We start from the raw sequence: 26849 nt of genomic DNA, 5'->3' as shown, positions 1-26849 counted from the left end.
TAGGAGGGGACATGGTAGTTCTACCTGGTGTCATATGGGGACTATTGACTGGGCCCACACCTGACCCCAGATGGAGATTCAAGATCCCAGGGCCTGAGTGTGTCTGTGTGGTGCTTGAAAGAAAAGGAAGCAAAAGCAGGGTGTCTGGCTTGGGGGTAAGAGTGGCAAAAGTTCCTCCTGCGGACCTGGAGCCCAAGAGCCTTCCGTCCTCCCCCTGGGACTTGGATCTCCCTGGTTTCGCTCCTGGTAGCAGAAGCAGGTAGGGGCCTTAGATAGAGGTGGGACCAGGAGCAGGATCAGGGCCTCAGGGGAGGGAGAAGATGAGAAAGTCCAGATGGGAATGTCTAGGAGGGGAAGAGAAGAGGAAGAAGTGGAGATGGGAAAGGAGGGAGTGGGGGGAGCTACGTTCCTGCCCTCTCTCTCGCTGGGGGTAGGAACGTGCAGCCTGTGAGTGCAGTCAAATACTGGAGCCCCAGCTAACTGCCCTCTTCCTGGGAAGAAAAAGAGTCCATGAGCCCAGCGCTGGCCAGGGGACTGTCAACTGCCGTTCTGTTAACCTGTGCCCCTGTGAGACATCTCTGCCTTGTGCCCTCTGCCCCCTGGTCTCCTTGGTTGCAAAGGCTGCTTTCCACAGGACTCATTACAGGGAACCCCACCCCACCCCCAGAGCACCAGCCAGCAGGACCTCAGGATCTCATGGTTTCCTGAGATGGGGAAGCTCAGCAAGCCTTCGTAAAGCTAAATGATGTGTGTTGTTTGAAGCCACTAAGCTGGTGGCACTTTGGTCCAGTGGCAACAGGAAACACACGTTCCCCCAGGGGAGCAATGTTCTTCCCCTCGAGGTGCCCGGATGCCAGTCCCTCTGATCTGCCCTAAAGCTCCCTGTTCCTGGCAGCTGGGCTCAGGTTCCCTTTTGGCCAGGGGAGGAGTGGTCAGTGCTCTTCTCTCTCAACTCCGACCCAGCAGAGCCCCAGGCCTTGGCAAACTGGCCAGGCCCTGCCAGCTGGTCTGCAGCTGCCTCGCCAGTGGGACACCCGGCTGGACTTGAGGTGGTGGAGGGAATCAGAGATGCATTCAAACCGCCAGGAAACCAGGGTCTCCTGATGAGGGTGTTGGTTTAAAGATGGGTAAGACAGTGTTCAGCTTCCAAACCTTAGAAACACCTTGGAATCTGCTATGGACAGCAGGAGAGAATCTCTGTACCATGGTGCAGGACTGGCCAATACATTAGAACTATTTAGCCTTCCAGAGGAGAGAAAGGCTGCAGTGAAGGACCAGGGAGGGAGTTGGGGAGTATTCCTGAGGGGTTGTGCCTTCCTCTCCAGGATCTCCCTCCAGGGTTGACTGGTTACATTCTGGACAGGCAGAGCTAGACAAGAGTCCCCTCGGGTCCACCTCCTGGAACTTCCCCTAGTCTGCTTCCTGAGCTCTCTTCAGCCCTTAGAGCTGAGCGCAACCTCTTAAAACCCCCAGTGCTGCCTCCTTTTGGATGCTGTGAGCACTAAACGGCCCTCTGTCCCAGACCCCAACTCACTGTTGTCCTTGACTTCCTTTCTCACAAGAGAGCACCACCAATGAGCTGGCCAAGCCTCCCAACCCCTCCCCCCAGGTCTGTTACTGCACCCTGGGCAGGGACCTTTATTTTTTTCCCCCTGCCCTGTTCACAATCCCACCCTCCTTTTATCCTATTCCCCCCATCTTCTCTAGAAATTCTCCACTTTTCTCCATTTTCACAGTGCTTTTTAAATGGGTTTGCTCTGTGCCTTAATGCAAGGAACGTTGCTCTCCTGGGTCGGCCCTGTTGGGGTCCTTGGATCCTTCTGGGAGAGCACCTCAGACTGGGAGCTCCGCTTTCGCTATAGCAGGAAATTCCCCAACTACAGTTCAGTTAGCACAGAGGTGGTGCCCCCAGGAATCACCCCCGGCCCCAGTGGTCAATGTGTATGCAAATGAGCTCAGAACCGGCCTGCCTGATTGGTGCCTCTCGGTCCCCATGTCCAGCCAGAGAGGAGCTCCCGCAGGCAGACTGGTGGCTCCAGATTGAATGCGGACCTGGCTTGGGGCGCTCTGCCAGCCACCTTCCTTCCTTCTGTGTCTGTCTCATTCCTCTCTCCTGTAATCCCCATTAGCACTCTCTGAGTCCCCTTCCATGCTCCCTTTGGTTTCTTTCCAGCTTTGCCTGTTCTGCACCCTCTGCCCCCCACCCTCCCATTCTTAGTTGCCAAATTCTCCCATCTTGGCTTTCCCACCCCCAATGAAACAGATCTGTCCCAATGTTTAAGAAACAGGGCAGCAGACAGCACCCCAGACCTGGATATTTCCAACTCACATTGCGGAGATCACAGGGTGTATATCAGTGAGCACTTCCTGGCCTGGGTGACCAGGACACCATCACTCTCCCTTAATGATCCCACAGTCTGTCCCAGTCTGATGCTCTTCTAGGCCCTCACTCATTTCCGGGGGAGTGGGGGGCGGCCCTGGGATGCTCTGAGAACGTTAGTATGTTCTCTTCCCAAGTCTGCTTCTCCTCTTCCAAAGCAGACCAGAGGGATAGGAGGGAGCAGAGTCCTGGGCACCTCCAGGCCTTTTAGGTTTAGGAATGAATGAGTGCGATCTGTTTTCCCACCCAGCTCCCCTAGTCAATGGCTATTTCAAATGCGAAGAAGTTGGAAGTGATGAATCCTATATCTGGTTGGTGATGAGGAAAAATGGGTCCTTTCACACATCACAGGAGGAAACATTTTCAGACCCTTGTAAACAATTTGACAATGCCTCATAGCATTAGAATATATCTACCCTTGGGCCCTCTAATCTCATTTCTGGATATCTATTCTGAAGAAATCACTAATTAAGATCACATACAAGGAAGTTATTGCAAAAATCCTGGTGAGGGGGTACATTGCAGTTTCTCTCCCCCCTGGATTAGCACCATTAGGGTTGGTAGGATTAGGGTGTGGGGATTAGGGTTCTGGTGAGGACCTTAATGTTAGGATTGGAGTTAGGGCCTTAAATTTAAGACCTAAAGGTTAGGACTTGGGTTGGTCCTTTAGGGTTAAGGTGACCCTCAGGATTAGGGTCTTAAAAGGAAAGTGCTAGATCCCTATTAACTGATTCGTGCAGATCTCTTAGGTGTGTTAAGAGGCAGAGAAATATATATATTATAATCCCATTTTTGTAAAACAGGTGGTGACCAACTTTTTCTGTGTTCCATTTATGTATATACATATACATTCATTTGAGAATGTTAACATTGGATAAATGCAGGGGAAGAAGGGGGGAAAGAAGATTTTTTTTTGAAAGCTGCATTATAAAAGAAGGCATACCTACCTCTTTTGACACCACTGACTTAACAGGGAAATAAGCACTGGTCTACCATATTATACCCACCCACTTGTCCATGGACTCCTTGGTTTATAAGATGTGGGGTAGCCACATCCTTCAGGAAAGATCCAGGCCCTGCCTCTCAGGCAAAATGCAGCATCTCAGATAATAAACCTAAGGCCTCTGAGAGAGTGTCTCACCTGCAGAAGCCAGAGCATTGTGTTTTTCCAGGAGACCATTCAGAAGTGGAAGCAAGGGAGACTCCTGCCTCAGGTCAGCCTCTGCCCCTCCAGGAACCCAGGATCTCTCAAGCTGTGCTAGACACTGCCCTTTGCACATAAGCCATGTGGCATTTGGCATGTCCTCTGAATCATCCATTATATCTGGAGGCCCTGAGCTGAGGGCCAGCCTGTTGTGTATCTCTCTGATCACTGCTAGGGGAAGGATCAGGAGTTCTGGACACAGTCAACTTTCCCAGTCCCCTGGTACAGCCACACCCTGGGACTCAGCACCGGTTGTAGTAAACAAATGCAGTAAGGGTCTTACTGTGCCTGTCACATGTCTGTCATTTCACAGTGAACAGCCCAAGAGATGCTGCTATAGGACCTCTCCCTCCTTAATACCCTCGAAAGGCACTTGCGGGATCATTCCTCTCTCTAACACTAAGCTCTCCTCCCAGCAGATCTGTCTCTGTCCAGTCTAGAACAATGTAGCCCTCCTCTGGCACTGCCTTCACAGAGCCCTCTGCTCTGGGGTTGGTGGCACAGCTTGCCTCAACCAACCCCTTGTCCTTCAGGAATTACCTCTGATTCAGGTCTCAGGCACCTTGTTCTCCTTTATTTTGAACTGCTGAAGCTCTGCCCTGTGTCTCTCATCCTCGAGCAGGAAACCAAGTTTGATTCAAAAAAGCTAGCAATGGAGATGATGAGTGGCTGGGAGTGGGACAATGGGAAAGAAGACAATGGAAATTTGGAGGAGGGGGCACAGGCAAGAGAGGAGGAGGGTGTCTGGGAACAAAAGACTGACCTCTTTCCTCAACTCGGTCCCATATACTGATCTGAGCACCTATGGAGATGCTGATGGTATTACTGAAGAGAGATTTTATGATGCTCTGGACATAAAAGCAGATGCTTCCATGTCATGACACAGACAGTAGATCTGGGGGAAGGAAGCAGTGCTTCCTGTGGGCTCTACGTGAAGGCCAGCACCTCTGTTGGTGCCTTGAAGAATGAGAAGTTGAGAAGCATCTATCTGGTCAGCCTCGGCCAATACATGAGCATTCCCATGACAGCCAAGGGGAATGGGAGGATTTTCTAAGGGAGTGTGGGGCCGCAGATATGGCCAGCAGAGGAGGAAGAAGTCATAAGGGATAAAATGTACCAAACACAAGTAAAAGGCACATACCACAGTTAGCACTTTAGATGATTATCTTATTTAAGTATCAAAATGACCCTACATGGAATGTAATATTGCACTACAAGCACAGAGTAAAGCCTAGACACTCAGATTTGAGGGTTAGCTCATATGCAGAAGAGTCATGATGTCATGGTCCTCAAGTTTGCTCTGGATCTTAGCTCCATCATCTATAAAAGACAAAAATAATAGTGAACTACATGAGGAATAAAAAGGGTAATAATGGCAAAGCACTTGACATCATGGAAGACTTATAGAAGCATTCTGTAACTCTTACTTATGATTATCCCCCTTTTATCTTTAAGGAAACAGGATTAGTAACTTACCCAACACATACAAGTCCACATTTCGATTACTGACTATGGCACCAGAACACAAAATCTTGTCCATGGGAAAGTACTTGCCCAAAGACTCAAAACTTATAGTGTCTTCAGATAACCATGCCCTAATATCAGTGTGGGATATCAGGGGATATATCAGTGGGATATATCAGTGTGGGATATCAGGGGATATATCAGTGGGATATATCAGTGGGATATATCAGGGGATATATGTATCAGCCTAAAAACTTTATACCTATCTATATTTCAAAATTAAGGTCTAAAATAGTCATTGAAGAGGGGCGCCTGGGTGGCTCAGTGGGTTAAAGCCTCTGCCCGGGGTCCTGGGATCGAGCCCTGCATCAGGCTCCCTGGGAGCCTGCTTCCCCCCCCCTCTCTGACTACTTGTGATCTCTGTCAAATAAATAAATAAAGTCTTTGGGAAAAAAAAAGTCATTGAAGATACAAAATAATCAAGAGAACTTACTCCCATACAGCTCACTGAAGAAATTATTGAAGAATAATTTCAGCAAGAACAAAGGTGAACCTAGAGAACAGACCAGGAATACAGGAAAAAATGATCCCCCAAATGTTTATATAATATAATTAGTTTCTTTACTATTTAAAAAGCAGATTTTAAGTAACAGTTAAAACTCATGGGAATAGTTGAGGGGTATTGGGACTGTGCTAGGACCCTTGAGAAGAGGATACAAGTATGGGATAAATGAGACTTTTGTCAGAAAATGTAAAATTAAACTGATTTGGGGATAGGACTTCCAGAGTGTCAGAGTGAGGTGATCAGCAAAGCCTCTCCTCAAAGGCAGTGTTAGAAACACCAACACCATAACAAGACGATATAAACTTACTATTTCCTCCTTCTCCCTTCTAGTGCAACAAAATACCTCAGAAATTGTTATTGCAGACAACGGAAAAAAGACACTCTAAAGTCTGGAAAAATAAAAGTGAACTGACTAGGAACCTCATGATTTGAAGAGTGACATGTGGTGAGTTCCCTGTGTGTGTGTGTGTGTGTGTGTGTGTGTGTGTGTGTGTGTGTGTTTAATCTCTCATATATATCCAGGACTTAGTGTCAGAGAGGCTTGGAACATGGAACTACCAATGGGTGTATGCAAAACCATAACAATAATAAAATCCTGCTTTCACTGGCCAAAGGACAAGAAAGGAGAATCCCAACAGAGACTGAGGAAATTCAACCCTCACTCCACAACTGAGTCATCAGAAAGCAGCCTCATCTGCCCATGGTGGCAGCAGCAGCAAAGCCCTAGGTCTCCCTACCCTTTTTTTACCCATGGCATAAGTAGACCCAAAAGAAATGGCCTCTGACCCAACCCCCCTCTTCAACAGAAGGTGGCCCAAGGACACCAAATAACCCAGTTGAACACACCTTGTCCCCACAGACAACACCAGCGGGAACTGAGCAGGAGTCTCTGGAGCCCCAGAAGAATGAAGCAGATCAGAACAGCATTGCAAGACTGAAGCTATACTGTCAAGCTCACGAAAAATAGGCTGGAATCTAAAGGTTAACCCTAAACAGCAAAACCACCTGCTAAACAGAAGACTAAAATAGGGTAAAGAATCTCAACATCATGACAAAAACACTGAGGACATAACAGAAAAATCATTCCTCATACCAAAAACCAGTGAAACCGCAATTTGATTAAGAAAAGACAACTGGCTGACACCAATACCAAGAAAAGTAATATGGATTGTCAGACAAGGATTTCGTTGGGTTGGTTTGTGTGTGTGTGTTTTTTTTAAGATTTTATTTATTTATTTGACAAAGTGAGAAAGAGTGCACAAGCAAGGGAGCAGCAGAGGGAGAGGGAGAAGCAGGGTGCAGGGGCCAGATGCTGGGCTCAGTCTCAGGATTCTGGGACTATGACCTGAGCTGAAGGCAGATGTTCAACCAACTAAGGCACCCAGAAACCCCAGTGGACAAGGATTTTAAAGCAGATGGCATAAATACAACTGAAATGTGATAAAATTTTAAAACTTGCTAGATAGACTTGATAGTAAGTGAAGATGACAGAGAACAGCATCAATGAACATGAAAACAAATCAGTAGAATTTACCCAGTCTGAGCAAAGAGAACATAGTTGACAAAAACAAACAAACAAACAAAGGACCCTCTGGAACTTAAAAAACTATAGAAAAAGGAGGTCTAGCATTCACAGAACTCATATTAGGAGAGCCCCAGAAGTAGGAGAGGACAAAGTGTGGATATGAATATGTATTGGAAGAAATAATGGCAGAAAAGCCCATTGGCAAATCTGGCAAGAAAGAAACTTACAGATTCAAGAAGCTGAGCAAATCCCAAAATCCATGCCAACATACAACATAATTAAACTTCTAAAAGCTAACAAACTTGTGAAAACTAACAAGGAAACAATTTTTAAAAAGCCAGAGAGAAGTAAGATATTGCATAGGAAGAAGGGCCAATTTGAATGACAACAGATTTCTCATCTAAAACAATGGAGTCCAAAAAGAAATGGCACATTTTTCAAGTGCTGAAAGCAAAAAACTGTTAGTTTTGAATCCCATGTCCTTCCTTCAGGAATGAATGGGAAGGGGCGCCTGGGTGGCTCAATGGGTTAAGCCTCTGCCTTCGGCTCAGGTCATGATCCCAGGGTCCTGGGATCGTGCCCCGCATTGGGCTCTCTGCTTGGCAGGGAGCCTGCTTCCTCCTCTCTCTCTCTGCCTGCCTCTCTGCCTACTTGTGATCTCTGTCTGTCAAAAAAAAAAAAAAGGAATGAATGGGAAATAATAATGATATTCTAAGACAAAAGAAAACTAAGAGAATTTATTGTTAACAGAGAGGTAGATCTCCAAATAGAAAGAAAATAGTAACAGAGAGAGGTTGAGAACTTCAGAAAAGAAAATAGAATGGGTAAAAATAGAAGTGAATATAATGCACAATCCTTTACCTCATGAGTTTCTTTAATCACATTTTATGGTTGGAGCAAACGTAACATCATCTAATCTGGTGCTCAATGTATATAGTAGAAATACTTGTATTTTAAAAGTGGGGAGAAGGTAAGTCAAGTTTCTACATTTCACTTAAAATGGTAAGACATCAACACCGGTAGGCTGTGGTTGCACATGTATAAGATTATGCCAAGCAACTACTAAGAAAACTACAGAAAAAGTAATGTGCTAAAGAACATTATAAATAAATCAAAATTGAACTCTAAATGCTCAGGTAACTCACAGAATGGAAGGGGAAAAAAACAAAAGAATGAGAAATATAGGGGGCAGACAACAAACAAGAAAATGACGGAAGCATGCCCTGTTATACCAATAATTACTTTAAATGCCTATGGTCTGAATACACAAATTGAAAGAGCTTGGCAGACCTGAGTATATGCTGCCTGCAAAAACTCACTTCAAACATAATGATATAAATGATGTAAATAAGCTGAAAGTAAAAAAAAAAAAAAAAAAAAAAAGCATGCAAACATTTTTTCTACGGGAAAGGCTGTATTAATATCAGATAAAGTAGGCTTTATCTGTTAGAAGGGACAAAGAGGTACATTACATAATAACAAAAGGATCTATCCACAAGGAGTGCCTTACATAATAACAAAAGGATCTATCCAATAAGAAGATACAACAACTCTAAATGTGTATGTGCCAAACAATAAAGCTTCAGGGTACATGAAACAAAAATCTGAAAGTTGAAAGGAGAAATAGACAAAGCCACAAGTATAGTTGGGGACTTTGGTCCTCATTTATCAATTGATAAAATTAACACAGAAAATCAGCAAAATGGAACTTAGCAATGCTATCAACAAAAAGAATTTGATTGACATTTATAGAACTTCCAAGACAGTAAAACACACATTCTTTTCTGACATCCATAGAATATTTATCAAGACAATCCTTAATCTAGGGTCCTAAAACAAGCCTTAACAAATTTATTTTTTTTTAAGATTTTATTTATTTATTTGACAGACAGAGATTACAAGTAGGCAGAGAGGCAGTCAGAGAGAGGAGGAAGTGGGCTCCCTGCTGAGCAGAGAGCCCGATGTGGGGCTCGATCCCAGGACCCTGAGATCATGACCTGAGCCGAAGGCAGAGGCTTTAACCCACTGAGCCACCCAGGCGCCCCGCCTTAACAAATTTAAAAGGGTAGAAATCATAGAGTGTTCTCTGACCATAATAGATGAGAATAAGAAATCAAATACAGAATGACAGCCAAAAAAAAAAAAAAACCTCCGAATATTTGAAAATCAGGCAATATACTTCTAAATAATGCATGCATCAAAGAGGGAGTGCCACAAAAAATAAAACTGAAAACACAAGGTACCAAAATTTGTGGCATGCAGCTAACACAGAGCTCAGAGAGGTACTTAAAGCAATAAATGTTTATATTTATATTTATTTTTGTTTACATTTTTATAATATATATAATATATATATAATATAATATATATATTATGTTTATATTTACTGAGTAGAACTCAATAATCTAAGTTCCTGTCTCCAGAAATTAGAGAAAGAACAAAAATTAAAGACCAAGCAAGCAAAGGGAATGAATAAAAATAAAAGCAGCAGTCAATGAAATTGAAACAGGAAAAGAGATAAAATTAATTAAACAAAACTTACTTTTCTGAAAAAAAAATCAACAAATGTTATCAAGATTGATATAAGGAATTAACCAATTATCAGTAATTAAAGAAAATATCACAACAGATCCTGCAGTCATAAAAAGAATAATGAGGGAATACTATGAACAAATTTATGCTCATAAATTTGACAACTTAAAGGAATGGAGCAATTCTTCAAAACCACAAACTGAATTAAGCCAAGATGAAGTAGATAGCATGACTATTCCTAAAACAACTAAAAAGTTGGATCTGTAACTATAAATCTCCCCAAGAGAAATCCTTGAGCCCAGATAGTTTCACTGGAGTATTTTACCAAATATTTGAGGAAGAATTAATCCCAATTTTGTACAATATTATCCATAAAATATAAGAAGAGAATATTTTTCAAATTGTTTTTTGCAGCCAGTGTTGTGAGTGTGATACCAAAATCAGATAAATACAGTACATAAAAGACCAAATCTCTCATGGATGTAGGTACAAAAATCTTTAACAAAATTATAGCAAATCAAATCCAACAATGTATACAAATAATAACATCATGAAGGGACAGCTGGGTGGCTCAGTCAGTTAAGCCGCTGCCTTAGGCTCAGGCCATGATCCCATGGTCCTGGAATGGAGCCCCGCATTGGGCTCCTTGCTCTGCAGGGAGTCTGCTTCACTATCTGCCTCTGCCTGCCTCTCTGCCTGCTTGTGCATGCTCTCTCTCTCTCTCTCTCTCTCTCTCTCTGATAAATAAATAAATAAATCTTTAATAATAATAGTAATACATCATGAAGAAGTGGAATTTAATTTATTCCATGTATGCAAGACTGGTTCATTATTCTAACACCAATCAATATAATCCACCATATCTACACAGGCCAAAGAAGAAAAATCTTGTATGATCATATCGGTTGGCACAAAAAAGTACTTAACAAAATTCAACAGCCATATTCCTGATTTTAAAAAATCTTACTACAGTAGGAATAGAAATGGTCATCCCCAACCTCATAAAGAATAGCTTACAAAAAAAAAAATCTACAACCAACATCATAATTAATGGTAAAAGGCTGAATGCTTTTCCTCGAAGATTGGGAACAAGGCAAGAATTTTGGCTCTCATTATTATTTGACATGGAAAGTTCTAGCCACTGTAATAAGGCACTTAAAAGCAATAGAAGGGATATTGATTGAAAAGGAAAAATAAATCCATTTCCAAATGGCATGATGGTCTGTGTAGAAAATCCCAGGAGAATCTGCAAAATAAATGCCCCTAAACCAAATTATTAAGCTTGGCCTGCTCTCAAGATACTAGATAAATACACAAAGATGAATTGCATTTTTATATACTGATGATGAATAGGTAGAAACCAAAAGCAAAGCCACAATACCACTTGTAATTGCTTCGGAGAAAATGAAATCCTCAGGTATAAATCTAACAAAATATGAACAGGATCTGTGTGATAAAAATTACAAAATGCAAATGAAAGAAATCAAAAATGACCTAAGTTTTTGGAGAGACATACCACATGCGAGGACCAAAAATCTCAACATAATAAAGATGTCAGTTCTTCCTGAATTCATTTATAGGTTGTTTTGTTTGTTGGATTCTTTTAATTTTTTTTTAATTCCGGTGTAGATAACATACAGTGTTATATTTGTTTCAAGTGTACAATATAGTAATTCAACAATTCCATATACTATTCAGTGCTCAGTGTGTACTCTTAAGGGCACCTGGGTGGCTCAGTCAATTAAAGCGTCCAACTCTTTTTTTTTTTAGGAAAATCACTTTATTCATAAATCTTTGACTATTGAAAAGACCATTGGCAGTCTATACTGGTTTGTGTAGTTGGATAGAATTAAGTAGTATATTTGGCAATTGGCAGTACAAAACAATAGCCTACATTTACACAGTGCTATCTATTTAAAAACCAACAAACCTTTCACAGAGGAATACATATTCACCTCACATGAGGCTTTCAGGTAGCTATATCCAATTTTTGGATGCCAAAATGTAGCCTGGCAGAATTAAACTGGTTTGGCCAAGGTCATTCATCTGGCACAAGTGGATTATTTTCTGTTCCCTAGATCCAAAATCCTGTCCACCATTGCCCCTCCAGCAAGGCTCTCCAACTCTTGATTTCACCTCAATTCATGGTCAAGGTCCTGAGATGGAGCCCCACCTCAGGCTCAGGGCTCAGTGTGGAGTCGGCTTGGGATTTTCTCTCTCCTTCTCCTTCTGGCCCTCCCACATTGGCTGTCTCCAATAAATAAATAAATCTTTGAAAAATAAGAGAGAGATGTATCTCTTAATCCCTTTACCTATTTCACCCATTCTCCCACCCACATCTCTCTTATCCATTCATCTATCGGTGGGCAATTAGGTTTTCTATGGTTTTACTATTGTAAATAATGCTGCACTAAACATAGGGATGCATGTATCCCTTTGAATTAGTGTTTTTGTAGTTCTTGGGTAAAACCCTATAATGTGATTGTTGGATCATAGGATGGTTCTGGTTTTAGTTTTTTAAGGACTCTCCATACTATTATCCACAGTGGCTGTATCAGCTTCCCACCAAGTGCATGGGGATTCCCTTTTCTGCACATCCTCACCAACCATTGTTGTTTCTTGTGTTTTTTACTTTAGCCATTCTGACAGGTGCAAGGTGATATCATTGTGGTTTTGATTTCCATTTCCTAGATGATGCGTGATTTCGAACATGGCTTCATGGTTTCTTGGACATCAGTACATCTTCTTTGGGGAAATGTCTTTTCATGTCTTGTGACCATTTTTAAGTTAGATTATTTGTTTTCTGAGTGTTGGATTATATTCATTCTCTATATATTTTGAATATAATCTAACCCTTTATCAGATAAGTCATTTGTAAATATCTTCTCCCATCCCATAGGTTGTCATTTAGTTTTGTTGGTGGTTTCCTTTGCTGTATCTTTTTATTTTGATGTAGTCCCAAAAGTTCACTTTTACTTTTATTTCCCTTGCTCAGGAGACTTATCTAGAAAGATGTCATTATGACCAATGTCAGAGAAATTATTGCCTGTGTTCTCATCAAGGATTTTTATGGTTTCAGGTCTCACATTTAAATTCTTAATCCATTCTGAGTTTGCTTTTGTGTATGGTGTCAGAAAGCCGTCCAGTTTCATTCTTCTGCATGTAGCTGTCCAGTTTTCCCAACATCTTTTGTTGAAGAGATTGTCTTTTTCCCAATGAATAGTCTTGCCTCAGTTGTTGAAGATTAATTGGCCGTAAAATTATGGGTTTACTTCTGGGCTTTCTATTTTGTTCCATTGATCAATGTGTCTATTTTTTGTGCCAGTACCACACTGTTGGTGACTACAGCTTTGTCATATAACTTGGAAGTATGGAATTGTGATACCTCCAATTTTGTTTTTCTTTTTCAAGATTGCTTTGGTATTCAGGGTCTTTTGTAGTTCCATACAAATTTTAGGATTGTTTGTTCTAGTTCTTTAAACAATGACAATAAGTCTGGCTACTCTGGTTTTCTTTTGACATCCATTACCATGATGGATGGTTCTCCATCCCCTCACTTTCTTTTTTTTTTTTTTTTTTTTAAGATTTTATTTTTATTTATTTGACAGAGAGATCACAAGCAGGCAGAGAGGCAGGCAGAGAGAGAGGAGGAAGCAGGCTCCCCGCTGAGCAGAGAGCCCGATGCGGGGCTCGATCCCAGGACTCTGAGATCATGACCTGAGCCGAAGGCAGCGGCTTAACCCACTGAGCCACCCAGGCGCCCCTCCATCCCCTCACTTTCAATCTGCTGGTCTTTAAGTCCAAAATGAGTCTCTTATGGGCAGCATATAGATGGGTCATTTTTTTTTATCAATTATGATACCCTGTATCTTTTGGTTGTAGCATTTAATCCATTTACATTTAGGGTGCTTATTGAAAAATATGAACTTAGTACCATTGTATTACCTGTAAATTCACTGTTCCTGTAGATTGTCTCTGTTCCTTTCTGGTCTTTGTCACTTTTGGTCTTTCTCTCCCACTAACATGGTCCCCTTTAATATTTTTTGCAGGGCTGGTTTAGTGGTCATGAACGCCTTTAATTTTTGCCTGGGAACTTCTTTATCTCTCCTTCTGTCCTGAATGAAAGGATAGAGTATTCTTGGTTGCTTATTTTTCCTCTTCAGCATGTTGAATATATCATGCCACTTCTATCTGACCTGCCAAGTTTCTGTGGAGAGATCTACCACTAATCTTATTTGTCTTCCTTTATAATTTAGGGATTTCTTTTGTCTTGCTGCTTTTAGGACTTTTTCCTTATCTCTATATTTTACAAATTTTACTATGATATGTCTTCATATTGGCCTGCTCTTGTTGATTTTGATGGGAATTCTCTGTGTCTCCTAGATCTGATGTCTGTGTCCTCCCCAAGATAAGGCAAGTTTTTAGCTATAATATAATGCTTCTGCCCCTTTTTCCCTCTCTTCTCCTTCTGGGACTGCTGTAATAGGAATGTTATGCTTTATGGAGTTGCTGAGTTCCATAAATCTACATTCGTGATCCAATATTTTTCCTCTTCTTTTAAGCTTCATTGTTTTCCAAATTTTATCTTCTATATCACTTATTCATATTCTGTTTCTTCCATCCATGTATCCCTACATCCAGCTGTTTCACATTTCAGTTACAGCATTTTTTATTTTGGCCTAACTAATTTCTGGGTCTCTTATCTCTGTGGTAAGCAACTCCCTTGTCGCTATGCTTTTCTCAAACCCAACCAATATCCTTATGATTGTTGTTTTAAAATCTGGATCAGGCGTATTATATCTGTTCGATTAGATCCCTGGCCTTGACCCTTTCTTGTTCTTTCTTTTGGGATAAATTCTTCCATCTTGGCATTTTGTCTAGGTTTCTGTTCCCTTCTTTGTGTTAGGAAAGCCTGTTATATTTCTTGCTCAAGAGAATAATGGCTTTTTAAGGAGAGGTCATATACTGTCCAGGGCATAGTTCTTTGGGAAGTGTATCTGGTATATTCTATGTGCACTCTGCTACTGTGTTTTGCCTGCTCTTTCCCTCAGGTCAACCCTCTGCAGAGTTTCTCCTTGCCTACAGTGGGGAGTTTTGGGACCTTGTCCAGAGTGTGATGAGTTTTAACTAGGTGTGCTCTGGTCTGCTTGTTAAGAGAGATCTGATGCTAGTTCCACTAAAGCTAAAGCTTTATAGCACTCTATGGTCGGTAGACTTGGTGCATGCAGAGGGTTTGTACTGGTCTTCTGGGGGAGGGGACCTCTGCTCTGGTTCCCAGGCAAACTTACCCTAGTAAAGAAGCGCCTGCTGAATGCAGGAGGACATGGCTTTGTGTAAGAGGCTCAGATCTCCATTGTTGGTGCTGTCCTGCTCACTGAAGTCAGTCCATGCTGATGGAGAGGGGAGAAAAAAATGGTACCAGCCCTTTCTTTGTCCCCAGAGAGGGGAATTTGCTCCTGTTGATGTCCAGAAGCCCTAGCAGAAGAGCAAACAATCTCCCCTCATATGTCCCAGGCATCCCTCAGATACCTGCTTTCACCAGATGAGTTTTAAAACTCAAAATTTTAGGGACTTATTGTGGCACAGACCCACACCAGTCCTCTGGGAAAAAGTCTTGCCACTCTGGAGTTAGGGCAGGTTTGTCCCAGAAGGGCCATTGCACCAACACACTGGAGCTTGGAGTTTAGAGCAAAGCACAGCAAAAAACCAATGTCCAGGTTAGCCACCCTGAGCTGGTATCTCTGCCCCAGTGCTAAGGGGTAGGAGAGTTCAATGTCACCTGCCAGTTCTTTTGTCCCCTCAGAGCAATGACACCTCTCCCAGGTGCACTCCAAGAACGGGGAACTCTCTCTCCCAGTGTGTCCCAGGGGATCCCCAGATCTGCTTCTGGGTCTCTACCCTCCTTTTCCACAAGAGCACTGCAGCACCCACCAGATTCAACACCAGCCAGCGTGTGGATCTCTAAAACCAGTCTTTGAGCTCTGCTGATGGTAAAAACTCATAATAATCAGCCCCACTCCTTTTCCCAGTTGGTGGCACTGGGAAATTATTTTCCTTGTGTGATCTTTATGCGCTCCTCTCCCTCCTCTTCTTTCTTACCTCTCTCTGTGATCAGGGCTCCCTCCCCTCCACAGCACCCACAGGCCTTTTCTTCCCCAAATCATGTCTTCATACATCCTACCTTCCATGGTGTGGCCTTCTCTCTCCCTCTAGTTGTGCAGTTTGTTCTGTCAACCCTCAGATCAATTTCTTGGTTGTTCAGAATGATTTTATCATTATCCAGCTGTGTTCCAGGAATGATACAAGCATAGGGTCCTGCTACTACTCTGTCATCTTAGCTCTTCTCATGAAGAAACTTATTTATAAATGTTTATAGCAGCTTTATTCCTGATAACCTTAAACTGGAAACTACCCAAAGATTTTTCTTTTTTTCTTTTTTTAATTTTTATTTATTTTTTAAATTTCTTTCCAGTGTTCCAGAATTCATTGTTTATGCACCACACCCAGTGCTCCATGCAATACGTGCCCTCCGCAATACCCACCACCAGGCTCACCCAATCTTCCACCCCCCGCCCCTCCAAAACCTTCAGATTATTTTTCAGAGTCCATAGTCTCTCATGGTTCTTCTCCCCCTCCAATTTCCCCCAACTCCCTTCTCCTCTCCATCTCCCCATGTCCTCCATGTTATTTCTTATGCTCCACAAATAAATGAAACCATCGGATAATTGACTCTCTCTGCTTGACTTATTTCACTCAGCATAATCTTTTCCAGTCCTGTCCATGTTGATACAAATGTTGGGTATTCATCCTTTCTGATGGAGGCACAATACTCCATAGTTTATATGGACCACATCTTCCTTGTCCGTTGAAGGGCATCTTGGTTCTTTCCACAGTTTGGCGACCGTGGCCATTGCTGCTATGAACATTGGGGTACAGATGGCCCTTCTTTTCACTACATCTGTATCTTTGGGGTAAATACCCATAGTGCAATTGCAGGGTAATAGAGAAGCTCTATTTTTAATTTCCAAAGGAATCTCCACACTGTTTTCCAAAGTGGCTGCACCAACTTGCATTCCCACCAACAGTGTAAGAGAGTTCCCCTTTCTCCACATTCTCTCCAACACACGTTGTTTACTGTCTTGTTAATTTTGGCCATTCTAATTGGTGTAAGGTGGTATCTCAATGTGGTTTTGATTTGAATCTCCCTGATGGCTAGTGATGATGAACATTTTTTCACGTGTCTGATAGCCCTTTGTATGTCTTCATTGGGAAGTGTCTGTTCATGTCTTCTGCCCATTTTTTGACATGATTATCTGTTTTGTGTGTCGAGTTTGAGGAGTTCTTTATAGATCCTGGATATAAACCCTTTGTCTGTATTGTCATTTGCAAATTTTTTCTCCCATTCCATGGGTTGCTCCTTTGTTTTACTGACTGTTTCCTTTGCTGTGCAGAAGCTTTTGATCTTGACAAAGTCTCAAAAATTCATTTTCACTTTTGTTCCTTTGCTTTTGGAGACATATCTTGAAAGAAGTTGCTGTGGCCGATGTTGGAGAGGTTACTGCCTATGTTCTCCTCTAGGATTCTGATGGATTCCTGCCTCACATTGAGGTCTTTTATCCATTTCAAGTTTATCTTTGTGTATGGTGTAAGAGAATGGTTGAGTTTCATTCTTCTACATATAGCTGTCCAGTTTTCCCAGCACCATTTATTGAAGAGACTGTCTTTTTTCCACTGTATATTTATTCTTGCTTTGTCAAAGATTATTTGACCATAGAGTTGAGGGTCCATATCTGGACTCTCTACTGTTTCACTGGTCTATGTGTCTGTTTTTATGCTGGTAACATGCTGTCTTGGTGATCACAGCTTTGTAGTTAAGCTTGAAATCAGGTAACGTGATGCCCCCAGTTTTGTCTTTCTTTTTCAACATTTCCTTAGCAATTTGGGCTTTCTTCTGATTCCATACAAATTTTAGGATTGTTTGCTCCAGCTCTTTGAAAAATGCCAGTGGAATTTTGATTGGAATGGCATTGAAAGTATAGATTGCTCTAGGCAGTATAGACATTTTCACAATGTTTATTCTTCCAATCCATGAGCATGGAATGGTCTTCCATCTTTTTGTGTCTTCTTCAATTTCTTTCATGAGTGTTCTGTAGCTCCTCGAGTACAGATCCTTTACCTCTTTTACCCAAAGATTTTTCAATGAGTGAATAGTCAAACTGTGGTACATCCATAAAATGGAATATGATTTAGCAGTAAAAAGGAATGACTATTGATATACACAATTTGAATAAACCTCAAGAAATTATGCTAAGTGAATAAAGCCAGCCTCTAAAAGATATCATGATGTGACTTATAAGAAACATATATTTGATCTTTGTCTTACTTCTGGCACAAAGTTCCTAAAATCCTTGGGTTTCCTAAGTAAAAAGGGTAATGGGAGCATCTTTTGTTATGTTTTGTCTTTTGTCTTCAGTTCCTGAAATAGCATCAGGGCAATAAAGGTGAAAGAATGTTTTGTTATTCGTAACAAGCCCCTTCCCACCACACGTTAGTATGTTAAGGAAGTGACTTTTGGAAAGTTCTTAAGTAATCTAAGAGTAGAGGCTGGCTGCCAGGGTGTTAGAACTTTCATCCTCATCCCCTGACCACTAGGGAGGGGAGAGGGGCTAGAGACTGAGTTCAATCACTAATGGCCAATGATTTACTCAATTATTCCAATGTAATGAAGTCTCCATTAAAAATCCAAGAGGGCAGGATTTGGAGAGTTTCCAGTTTGGTGAACACATCATATGCCTGGAAGGTGGCACATGCTAGGGGGACAGAAGCTACTGCACTCAGGACCTTTCTGGAGCCAACCCTATATACTTCTTCATCTAAATGTTCATCCATATCCTTTATCCTTTAAAACAAAATGGTAAAAATAAGTAAATGTTTCCCTGAGATCTGTGAGCCACTCTACCAAATTAATTGAACTTGAGGAGGGGGTCAGTAACAATTTGGACTTGTGAATGGATTCTGAAGTGGGGACAGTCTTGTGATACTAAACTTTTAATCCGTGGGCTCTAATCCTATCTCCAGGTAGCTAGTGTCATAATTGAGTTAATAGTTTGGTGGTGCTGGTGTATCAGAGATACATAGTGCATGACTCCACTTATCTAACATTTGGAAATTACAATTATACAAATGGAGAACAGATCAGTGGTTTACAGGGGTTAGGGATGAGGTGGGGTGACATTAAGGTGTAGCACGATAGTCTTGTGGTAATGGTGCAGTTTGTATGTTAGATGTGCCGTTTACATAAAGCTCACGTGCTATAACTGAATAGACCTATATATATATATACACACACAACTAATTCATGTATAATTGGTGAAATATCAATAAGCTTTGTGGATTGTACCAATGTCAATTTCCTGTTTTTTTATATTGTGGTATAGTTATTTACAACACTAACACTGGGTGAAAAGTACACAGGATCTCCCATACATTTCCTGTAGTATATTATTAGTTAAAAATCAAAAAATTATTTAAAGATCTTATTTATTTGAGAGAGAGAGCACAAGCAGGGAAAGTAACATTCAGAGGGAGAGGGAGGAGCCCAATGTGGGGCTCGATCCCAGGACCCTGGGTTCATGACCTGAGCCAAAGGCAGACACTTAGCTGACTGAGTCACCCAGGTGCCCCTTAAATTTTATTTTTATATAATTTTTTATCTGCAGGAAATCAGGGAGCAAAGTATCCTTCAGCCAGCTTCTCTCAATGACAATATCTTTTATAACTACAGTACAACATAAAAACAAGGAAAATTTTATTGGTACAATCTAGAGTTTATTCAGATTTCACAATTTTACATGAATTTGTGTTTTACTTCTATGCAGTTCTATTACATGCAGATTTGTGTAACCACCACAGCAATATACAGAACTAATCCATCACCAAAAGCCTCCCTTGTGACATCTCTTCATAGCCATATATATCCACTCCCCCCCTCATGCCTAACCCTTGTCAACTACTAAACTGTTCTCTTATTTCTATACTTTTGTTATTTCAAGAATGTTACATAAATGGAATCATATGTTATGTAACCTTTGGGTATTGGTTTTATTCTCTCATCATAATTCTCTTGAGGTCCATCTACATTGTGCATATCAATAGTTCATTTCTTCTTCTTGATGAATGGTATTTCATAGTATGACTGTACATAGTTCTTTAACTATTCACTATTGGTAGTTTCCAGTTTGGGAATATCAGGAATAAATCTGCTATAAACATTGATGAACAAGCTTCCCCATGGAAATAAGTTTTCATTTCTTTGTGACAAATGCCCACAAGTGCAATTGCTCAGTCAAATGGTAAGTCCACTTTTGGTTTTCAAAAGAACTGCCAAACTGTTTTCCAGAGTGACTGTATCATGTTTTTGCATTTTTAATTTAAATTCTTGTTAGTTAGCATATATGGTAAGATTTGTTTTAGGTGTAGAATTTAGTGATTCCTCACTTGCATATAACACCCAGTTCTCATCACAACAAGTGCCCTCCTTAATACCAGGGTGGCTGTATCATTTTGCATTTTGACTAGCAATGTATGAATGACCTAGTTTCTCTGCATCCTCACCAGCATTTGATATTATCACTACTTACTTTAGGCATTCTGATAGGTGTGTAGTGATAGATCATTGTGGTTTTAATTTGCATTTCCCTACTAGCTAAAGACATGAAACGTCTTTTTATGTGTTTATTTGCCATCTGCATGTCCTTAAGTAGATACTTAAAAATTTAAGATGCATATTGCAATTCTTAGAGCAACCACTATGAAAATAACTTTTAAAAAATAGTAAAAAGTAAAGGGGGAAGAGAGATTAAAGTGATGCACTAAAAAAAAATCTATTTAACATAAACAAAGGTAGTAAAGGAGGAACAGGAAAGCAAAAAACAAAAACAAAACAAAAAACACAAATGAGACAAATAGAAAATAAGTTGCAAAATGGAAAAAGTAAATCCAACCATGACAATAATTAAAATAATAAATGTGAATAGATTAAAATGCCCAAATAAAAGGGCAGAGCCTGGATTTTTAAAAGCAATACTGAATTATATGCTGACTCTAAGAGATACAGTTCAGATTCAGATATACAAATAAGTGAAAATTAAGAGAATGGAAAAAGATATTAATTGCAAACAATATCCATGAAAGAGCTGTAGCAACCGTAGCAATATATGACAAAGCTGACCTTAAGGCTAAAAATATTACCAGGGAGAAAGAGGCCATGGACCAGGGGCACATGGACAGATCAGTCAGTTGAGCATCCAACTCTTGGCTTGGGCTCAGGTCATGATCTCATTGGTCCTGAGACTGAACCCCATGACAGGCTCTGCACTCAGTGGGGAGTCTACTTGAAGATTCTCTCCCTCTGCCCTTCCCCCCACTTACGTGCATATGCTCTCTCTAAAATAAATTAATAAATCTTAAAAAAAAAAAAAGGAAGAAAGAGGGACATTTCATAGTGAAAATAGACAATAAGACAACTATAGTTAAGTATCATAAAACTCCATTCTCAATAGCTGATAGAAAATTTGGACAGGAAATTAGTAAGAATCAAAAGACTTCAACAGCACTGTCCAAAAACTTGACTTGACATTGATTGAACACTGCCCCCAATAGCAGAATATACCTTTTTTTTAAGGATCTGTGGAACATTTTCCAAAATAGAGCATATGGTTGCCCATAAAAATGTCTCAACAAATATAAAAGGATTTAAATCATTAAATGTAGGGGGCACCTGGGTGGCTCAGTGGGTTAAAGCCTCTGCCTTCAGCTCAGGTCATGATCCCAGGGTCCTGGGATCAAGCCCCACATAGGGCTCTCTGCTCAGCAGGGAGCCTGCTTCCCTCCTTCTCTGCCTACTTGTGGTCTCTGTTAAATAAATAAAATAAAATCTTAAAAAAAATCATTAAATGTAGGCTTAAGGCCACAGTAGAATATAATTATAAATCAAAACCAGAAAGAAATGTGTAAAACTCTTCAAATATTTGGAAATTCAAGAACATACTTATAAACTATGGGTCAAAGAAAAAAATCAAAAGAAAAATTAGAACATATATTGAACTGAGTGTCATCCAAACATAGAATCAACATTTTTCTAGTGCCAGTAAAGGGGGAATTTGTAGCTTAAAATACCTAAATTAGAAAAGAGAAAGGTCTCAAATCCCTAATCTTCCATCTTAAGAAACTTGTAAAGAAGTAACTTGTAAAGGAGAGCAAACCCAAAGGAAGCAGAAAGAATTAAATAATAAATATTGGAAACTAAATTAACAAGTATAGAAAACAGCAAAATGGCAGAGGAAGCAAAAACCATGAAATTTTATTTCTTTAAAAAATCAACACAATTGAGGGAGGAGTCAAGATGGCGGAGAAGTAGCAGGCTGCGACTACTTCGGGTAGCGGGAGATCAGCTAAATAGCTTATCTAAAGATTGCAAACACCTACAAATCCAACGGGAGATTGAAGAGAAGAAGAACAGCAATTCTGGAAACAGAAAATCAACCACTTTCTGAAAGGTAGGACTGGCGGAGAAGTGAATCCAAAGCGACGGGAAGTTAGACCGCGGGGGGAGGGGCCGGCTCCCGGCGAGCGGCGGAGCAACGGAGCACAAAATCAGGACTTTTAAAAGTCTGTTCCGCTGAGGGACATCGCTCCAGAGGCTTAACTGGGGTGAAGCCCAGGCGGGGTCAGCGCGGCCTCAGGTCCCGCAGGGTCGCAGAAGGATCGGGGGTGTCTGAGTGTCGCAGAGCTTACCGGTATTAGAACAGGGAAGCCGGCTACAGAGACAGAGCCGAGGAGTGACTCTCAGCTCGGGGTTGCCTTGAACCTGTCGCAGGCTCGGTCAGCTCGGAGCGTGGCCGGAGGCCAGGGTGACGGGAGTCATTGGGCGCTGTTCTCTGAGTGCTCACTGAGGAGTGGGGCCCCGGGCTCTTGGCTCCTCCGGGCCGGAGACCAGGAGGCCGCCATCTTCATTCCTGTCCTCCGGACTCTACGGAAAGTGCTCAGGGAACAAAAGCTCCCGAAAGCAAACCCACCGGATTACTCAGAGCGGCCCGAGTAAGGGCGGTGCAACTCCGCCTGGGGCAAAGACGCTTGAGAATCACTACAACAGGCCCCTCCCCCAGAAGATCAACAGGAAACCCAGCCAGGACCAAGTTCACCTACCCAGGAGTACAGTTTCAATACCAAGGAGAGCGGCGGAATTCCAGAGGAGAAGAAAGCAAAGCATGGAACTCATGGCTTTCTCCCCATGATTTTTTAGCCTTGCAGTTAATTTAATTTTTTTTTCTTTTTCAATTTTTTTTTCTTTTTCTCTTCTTCTGCTAAATTTTTTTAACTTTTACCGTTTTCTTTTTTAATGTTTTTTAAATAGTTTATCTAATATATATATATTTTTTTCCTCTTTTTATATTTTTTCTTTATTGGCTTTCTTTTTTTAAATAGTTTCTTTTTTTTTTCTTTTTGAACCCCTTTTTATCCCCTTTCTCCCCCCTCACAATTTGGGATCTCTTCTGATTTGGCTAAAGCATATTTTCCTGGGGTTGTTGCCACCCTTTTAGTATTTTACTTGCTCCTTCATAAACTCTTATCTGGACAAAATGACAAGGCGGAAAAATTCACAACAAAAAAAAGAACAAGAGGCAGTACCAAAGGCTAGGGACCTAATCAATACAGACATTGGTAATATGTCAGATCTAGAGTTCAGAATGACGATTCTCAAGGTTCTAGCCGGGCTTGAAAAAGGCATGGAAGATATTAAAGCAACCCTCTCGGGAGATATAAAAGCCCTTTCTGGAGAAATAAAAGAACTAAAATCTAACCAAGTTGAAATCAAAAAAGCTATTAATGAGGTGCAATCAAAAATGGAGGCTCTCACTGCTAGGATAAATGAGGCAGCAGAAAGAATTAGCGATATAGAAGACCAAATGACAGAGAATAAAGAAGCTGAGCAAAAGAGGGACAAACAGCTACTGGACCACGAGGGGAGAATTCGAGAGATAAGTGACACCATAAGACAAAACAACATTAGAATAATTGGGATTCCAGAAGAAGAGGAAACAGAGAGGGGAGCAGAAGGTATATTGGAGAGAATTATTGGAGAGAATTTCCCCAATATGGCAAAGGGAACAAGCATCAAAATTCAAGAGGTTCAGAGAACCCCCCTCAAAATCAATAAGAATATGTCCACACCCCGTCACCTAATAGTAAAATTTACAAGTCTTAGTGACAAAGAAAAGATCCTGAAAGCAGCCCGGGAAAAGAAGTCTGTAACGTACAATGGTAAAAATATTAGATTGGCAGCAGACTTATCCACAGAGACCTGGCAGGCCAGAAGGAGCTGGCATGATATATTCAGAGTACTAAACGAGAAAAACATGCAGCCAAGAATACTATATCCAGCTAGGCTATCAATGAAAATAGAAGGAGAGATTAAAAGCTTCCAGGACAAACAAAAACTGAAAGAATTTGCAAATACCAAACCAGCTCTACAGGAAATATTGAAAGGGGTCCTCTAAGCAAAGAGAGACCCTAAAAGAAGTAGATCAGAAAGAAACAGAGACAATATACAATAACAGTCACCTTACAGGCAATACAATGGCACTAAATTCATATCTCTCAATACTTACCCTGAATGTTAATGGGCTAAATGCCCCAATCAAGAGACACAGGGTATCAGAATGGATAAAAAAACAAAACCCATCTATATGTTTCCTACAAGAAACTCATCTTAAACCCGAAGACACCTCCAGGTTTAAAGTGAGGGGGTGGAAAAGAATTTACCATGCTAATGGACATCAGAAGAAAGCAGGAGTGGCAATCCTTATATCAGATCAATTAGATTTTAAGCCAAAGACTAATAAGACATGAGGAAGGACACTATATCATACTCAAAGGAACTGTCCAACAAAAAGATCTAACAATTTTAAATATCTATGCCCCTAACGTGGGAGCAGCCAACTATATAAACCAATTAATAACAAAATCAAAGAAACACATCGACAAGAATACAATAATAGTAGGGGATTTTAACACTCCCCTCACTGAAATGGACAGATCATCCAAGCAAAAGATCAACAAGGAAATCAAGGCCTTAAATGACACACTGGACCAGATGGACATCACAGATATATTCAGAACATTTCATCCCAAAGCAACAGAATACACATTCTTCTCTAGTGCACATGGAACATTCTCCAGAATAGATCACATTCTTGGTCCTAAATCAAGTCTCAACCGGTATCAAAAGATTGGGATCATTCCCTGCATATTTTCAGACCACAATGCTCTAAAGCTAGAACTCAATAACAAGAGGAAATTTGGAAAGAACCCAAATACATGGAGACTAAACAGCATCCTTCTAAAGAATGAATGGGTCAACCAGGAAATTAAAGAAGAATTGAAAAAATTTATGGAAACAAATGATAATGAAAACACAACGGTTCAGAATCTGTGGGACACAACAAAGGCAGTCCTGAGAGGAAAATATATAGCGGTACAAGCCTTTCTCAAGAAACAAGAAAGGTCTCAGGTACACAACCTAACCCTACACCTAAAGGAGCTGGAGAAAGAACAAGAAAGAAACCCTAAACCCAGCAGGAGAAGAGAAATCATAAAGATTAGAGCAGAAATCAATGAAATAGAAACCAAAAAAACAATAGAACAAATCAACGAAACTAGGAGCTGGTTCTTTGAAAGAATTAATAAGATTGATAAACCCCTGGCCAGACTTATCAAAAAGAAAAGAGAAAGGACCCAAATAAATAAAATCATGAATGAAAAAGGAGAGATCACAACGAACACCAAAGAAATACAGACAATTATAAGAACATACTATGAGCAACTCTACGCCAACAAATTTGACAATCTGGAAGAAATGGATGCATTCCTAGAGACATATAAACTACCACAACTGAACCAGGAAGAAATAGAAAGCCTGAAGAGACCCATAACCAGTAAGGAGATTGAAACAGTCATCAAAAATCTCCAAACAAACAAAAGCCCAGGGCCAGACGGCTTCCCGGGGGAATTCTACCAAACATTTAAAGAAGAACTAATTCCTATTCTCCTGAAACTGTTCCAAAAAATAGAAATAGAAGGAAAACTTCCAAACTCATTTTATGAGGCCAGCATCACCTTGATCCCAAAACCAGACAAGGATCCCATCAAAAAAGAGAACTACAGACCAATATCCTTGATGAACACAGATGCAAAAATTCTCGCCAAAATACTAGCCAATAGGATTCAACAGTACATTAAAAGGATTATTCACCACGACCAAGTGGGATTTATTCCAGGGCTACAAGGTTGGTTCAACATCCGCAAATCAATCAATGTGATACAACACATTAATAAAAGAAAGAACAAGAACCATATGATACTCTCCATAGATGCTGAAAAAGCATTTGACAAAGTACAGCATCCCTTCCTGATCAAAACTCTTCAAAGTGTAGGGATAGACGGCACATACCTCAATATTATCAAAGCCATCTATGAAAAACCCACCGCAAATATCATTCTCAATGGAGAAAAACTGAAAGCTTTTCCGCTAAGGTCAGGAACACGGCAGGGATGTCCGTTATCACCACTGCTATTCAACATAGTACTAGAAGTCCTAGCCTCAGCAATCAGACAACAAAAGGAAATTAAAGGCATCCAAATCGGCAAAGAAGAAGTCAAACTATCACTCTTTGCAGATGATATGATACTATATGTGGAAAACCCAAAAGACTCCACTCCAAAACTGCTAGAACTTGTACAGGAATTCAGGAATTCAGTAAAGTGTCAGGATATAAAATCAATGCACAGAAATCAGTTGCATTTCTCTACACCAACAACAAGACAGAAGAAAGAGAAATTAAGGAGTCCATCCCATTTACAATTGCACCCAAAACTATAAGATACCTAGGAATAAACCTAACCAAAGAGACTAAGAATCTATACACAGAAAACTATAAAGTACTCATGAAAGAAATTGAGGAAGACAGAAAGAAATGGAAAAATGTTCTATGCTCCTGGGTTGGAAGAATAAATATTGTGAAAATGTCTATGCTACCTAAAGCAATCTACACATTTAATGCAATTCCTATCAAAGTACCATCCATTTTTTTCAAAGAAATGGAACAAAGAATCCTAAAAT

General features: G+C 40.8%; 1 protein-coding gene across 1 annotated transcript in view; it reads right to left on the bottom strand.

Annotated features, from left to right (window-relative positions):
• Positions 1-4736: 4736 nt before the first annotated feature.
• Positions 4737-26849, bottom strand: part of LOC125101311 (nuclear envelope pore membrane protein POM 121-like) — a 29254-nt gene continuing 7141 nt past the window's right edge. The window contains exon 2 of the mRNA XM_047731872.1: positions 4737-4904. Within this exon, the coding sequence (XP_047587828.1) occupies positions 4901-4904 (4 nt within the window). The 3' untranslated portion in view covers positions 4737-4900. The remainder of the gene's footprint in view (positions 4905-26849) is intronic.

The sequence above is a fragment of the Lutra lutra genome, chromosome 5, assembly GCF_902655055.1.
Source record: "Lutra lutra chromosome 5, mLutLut1.2, whole genome shotgun sequence".
Lineage (NCBI taxonomy): Eukaryota > Metazoa > Chordata > Mammalia > Carnivora > Mustelidae > Lutra > Lutra lutra.
This window is presented reverse-complemented; position numbering and strand designations above follow the sequence as displayed.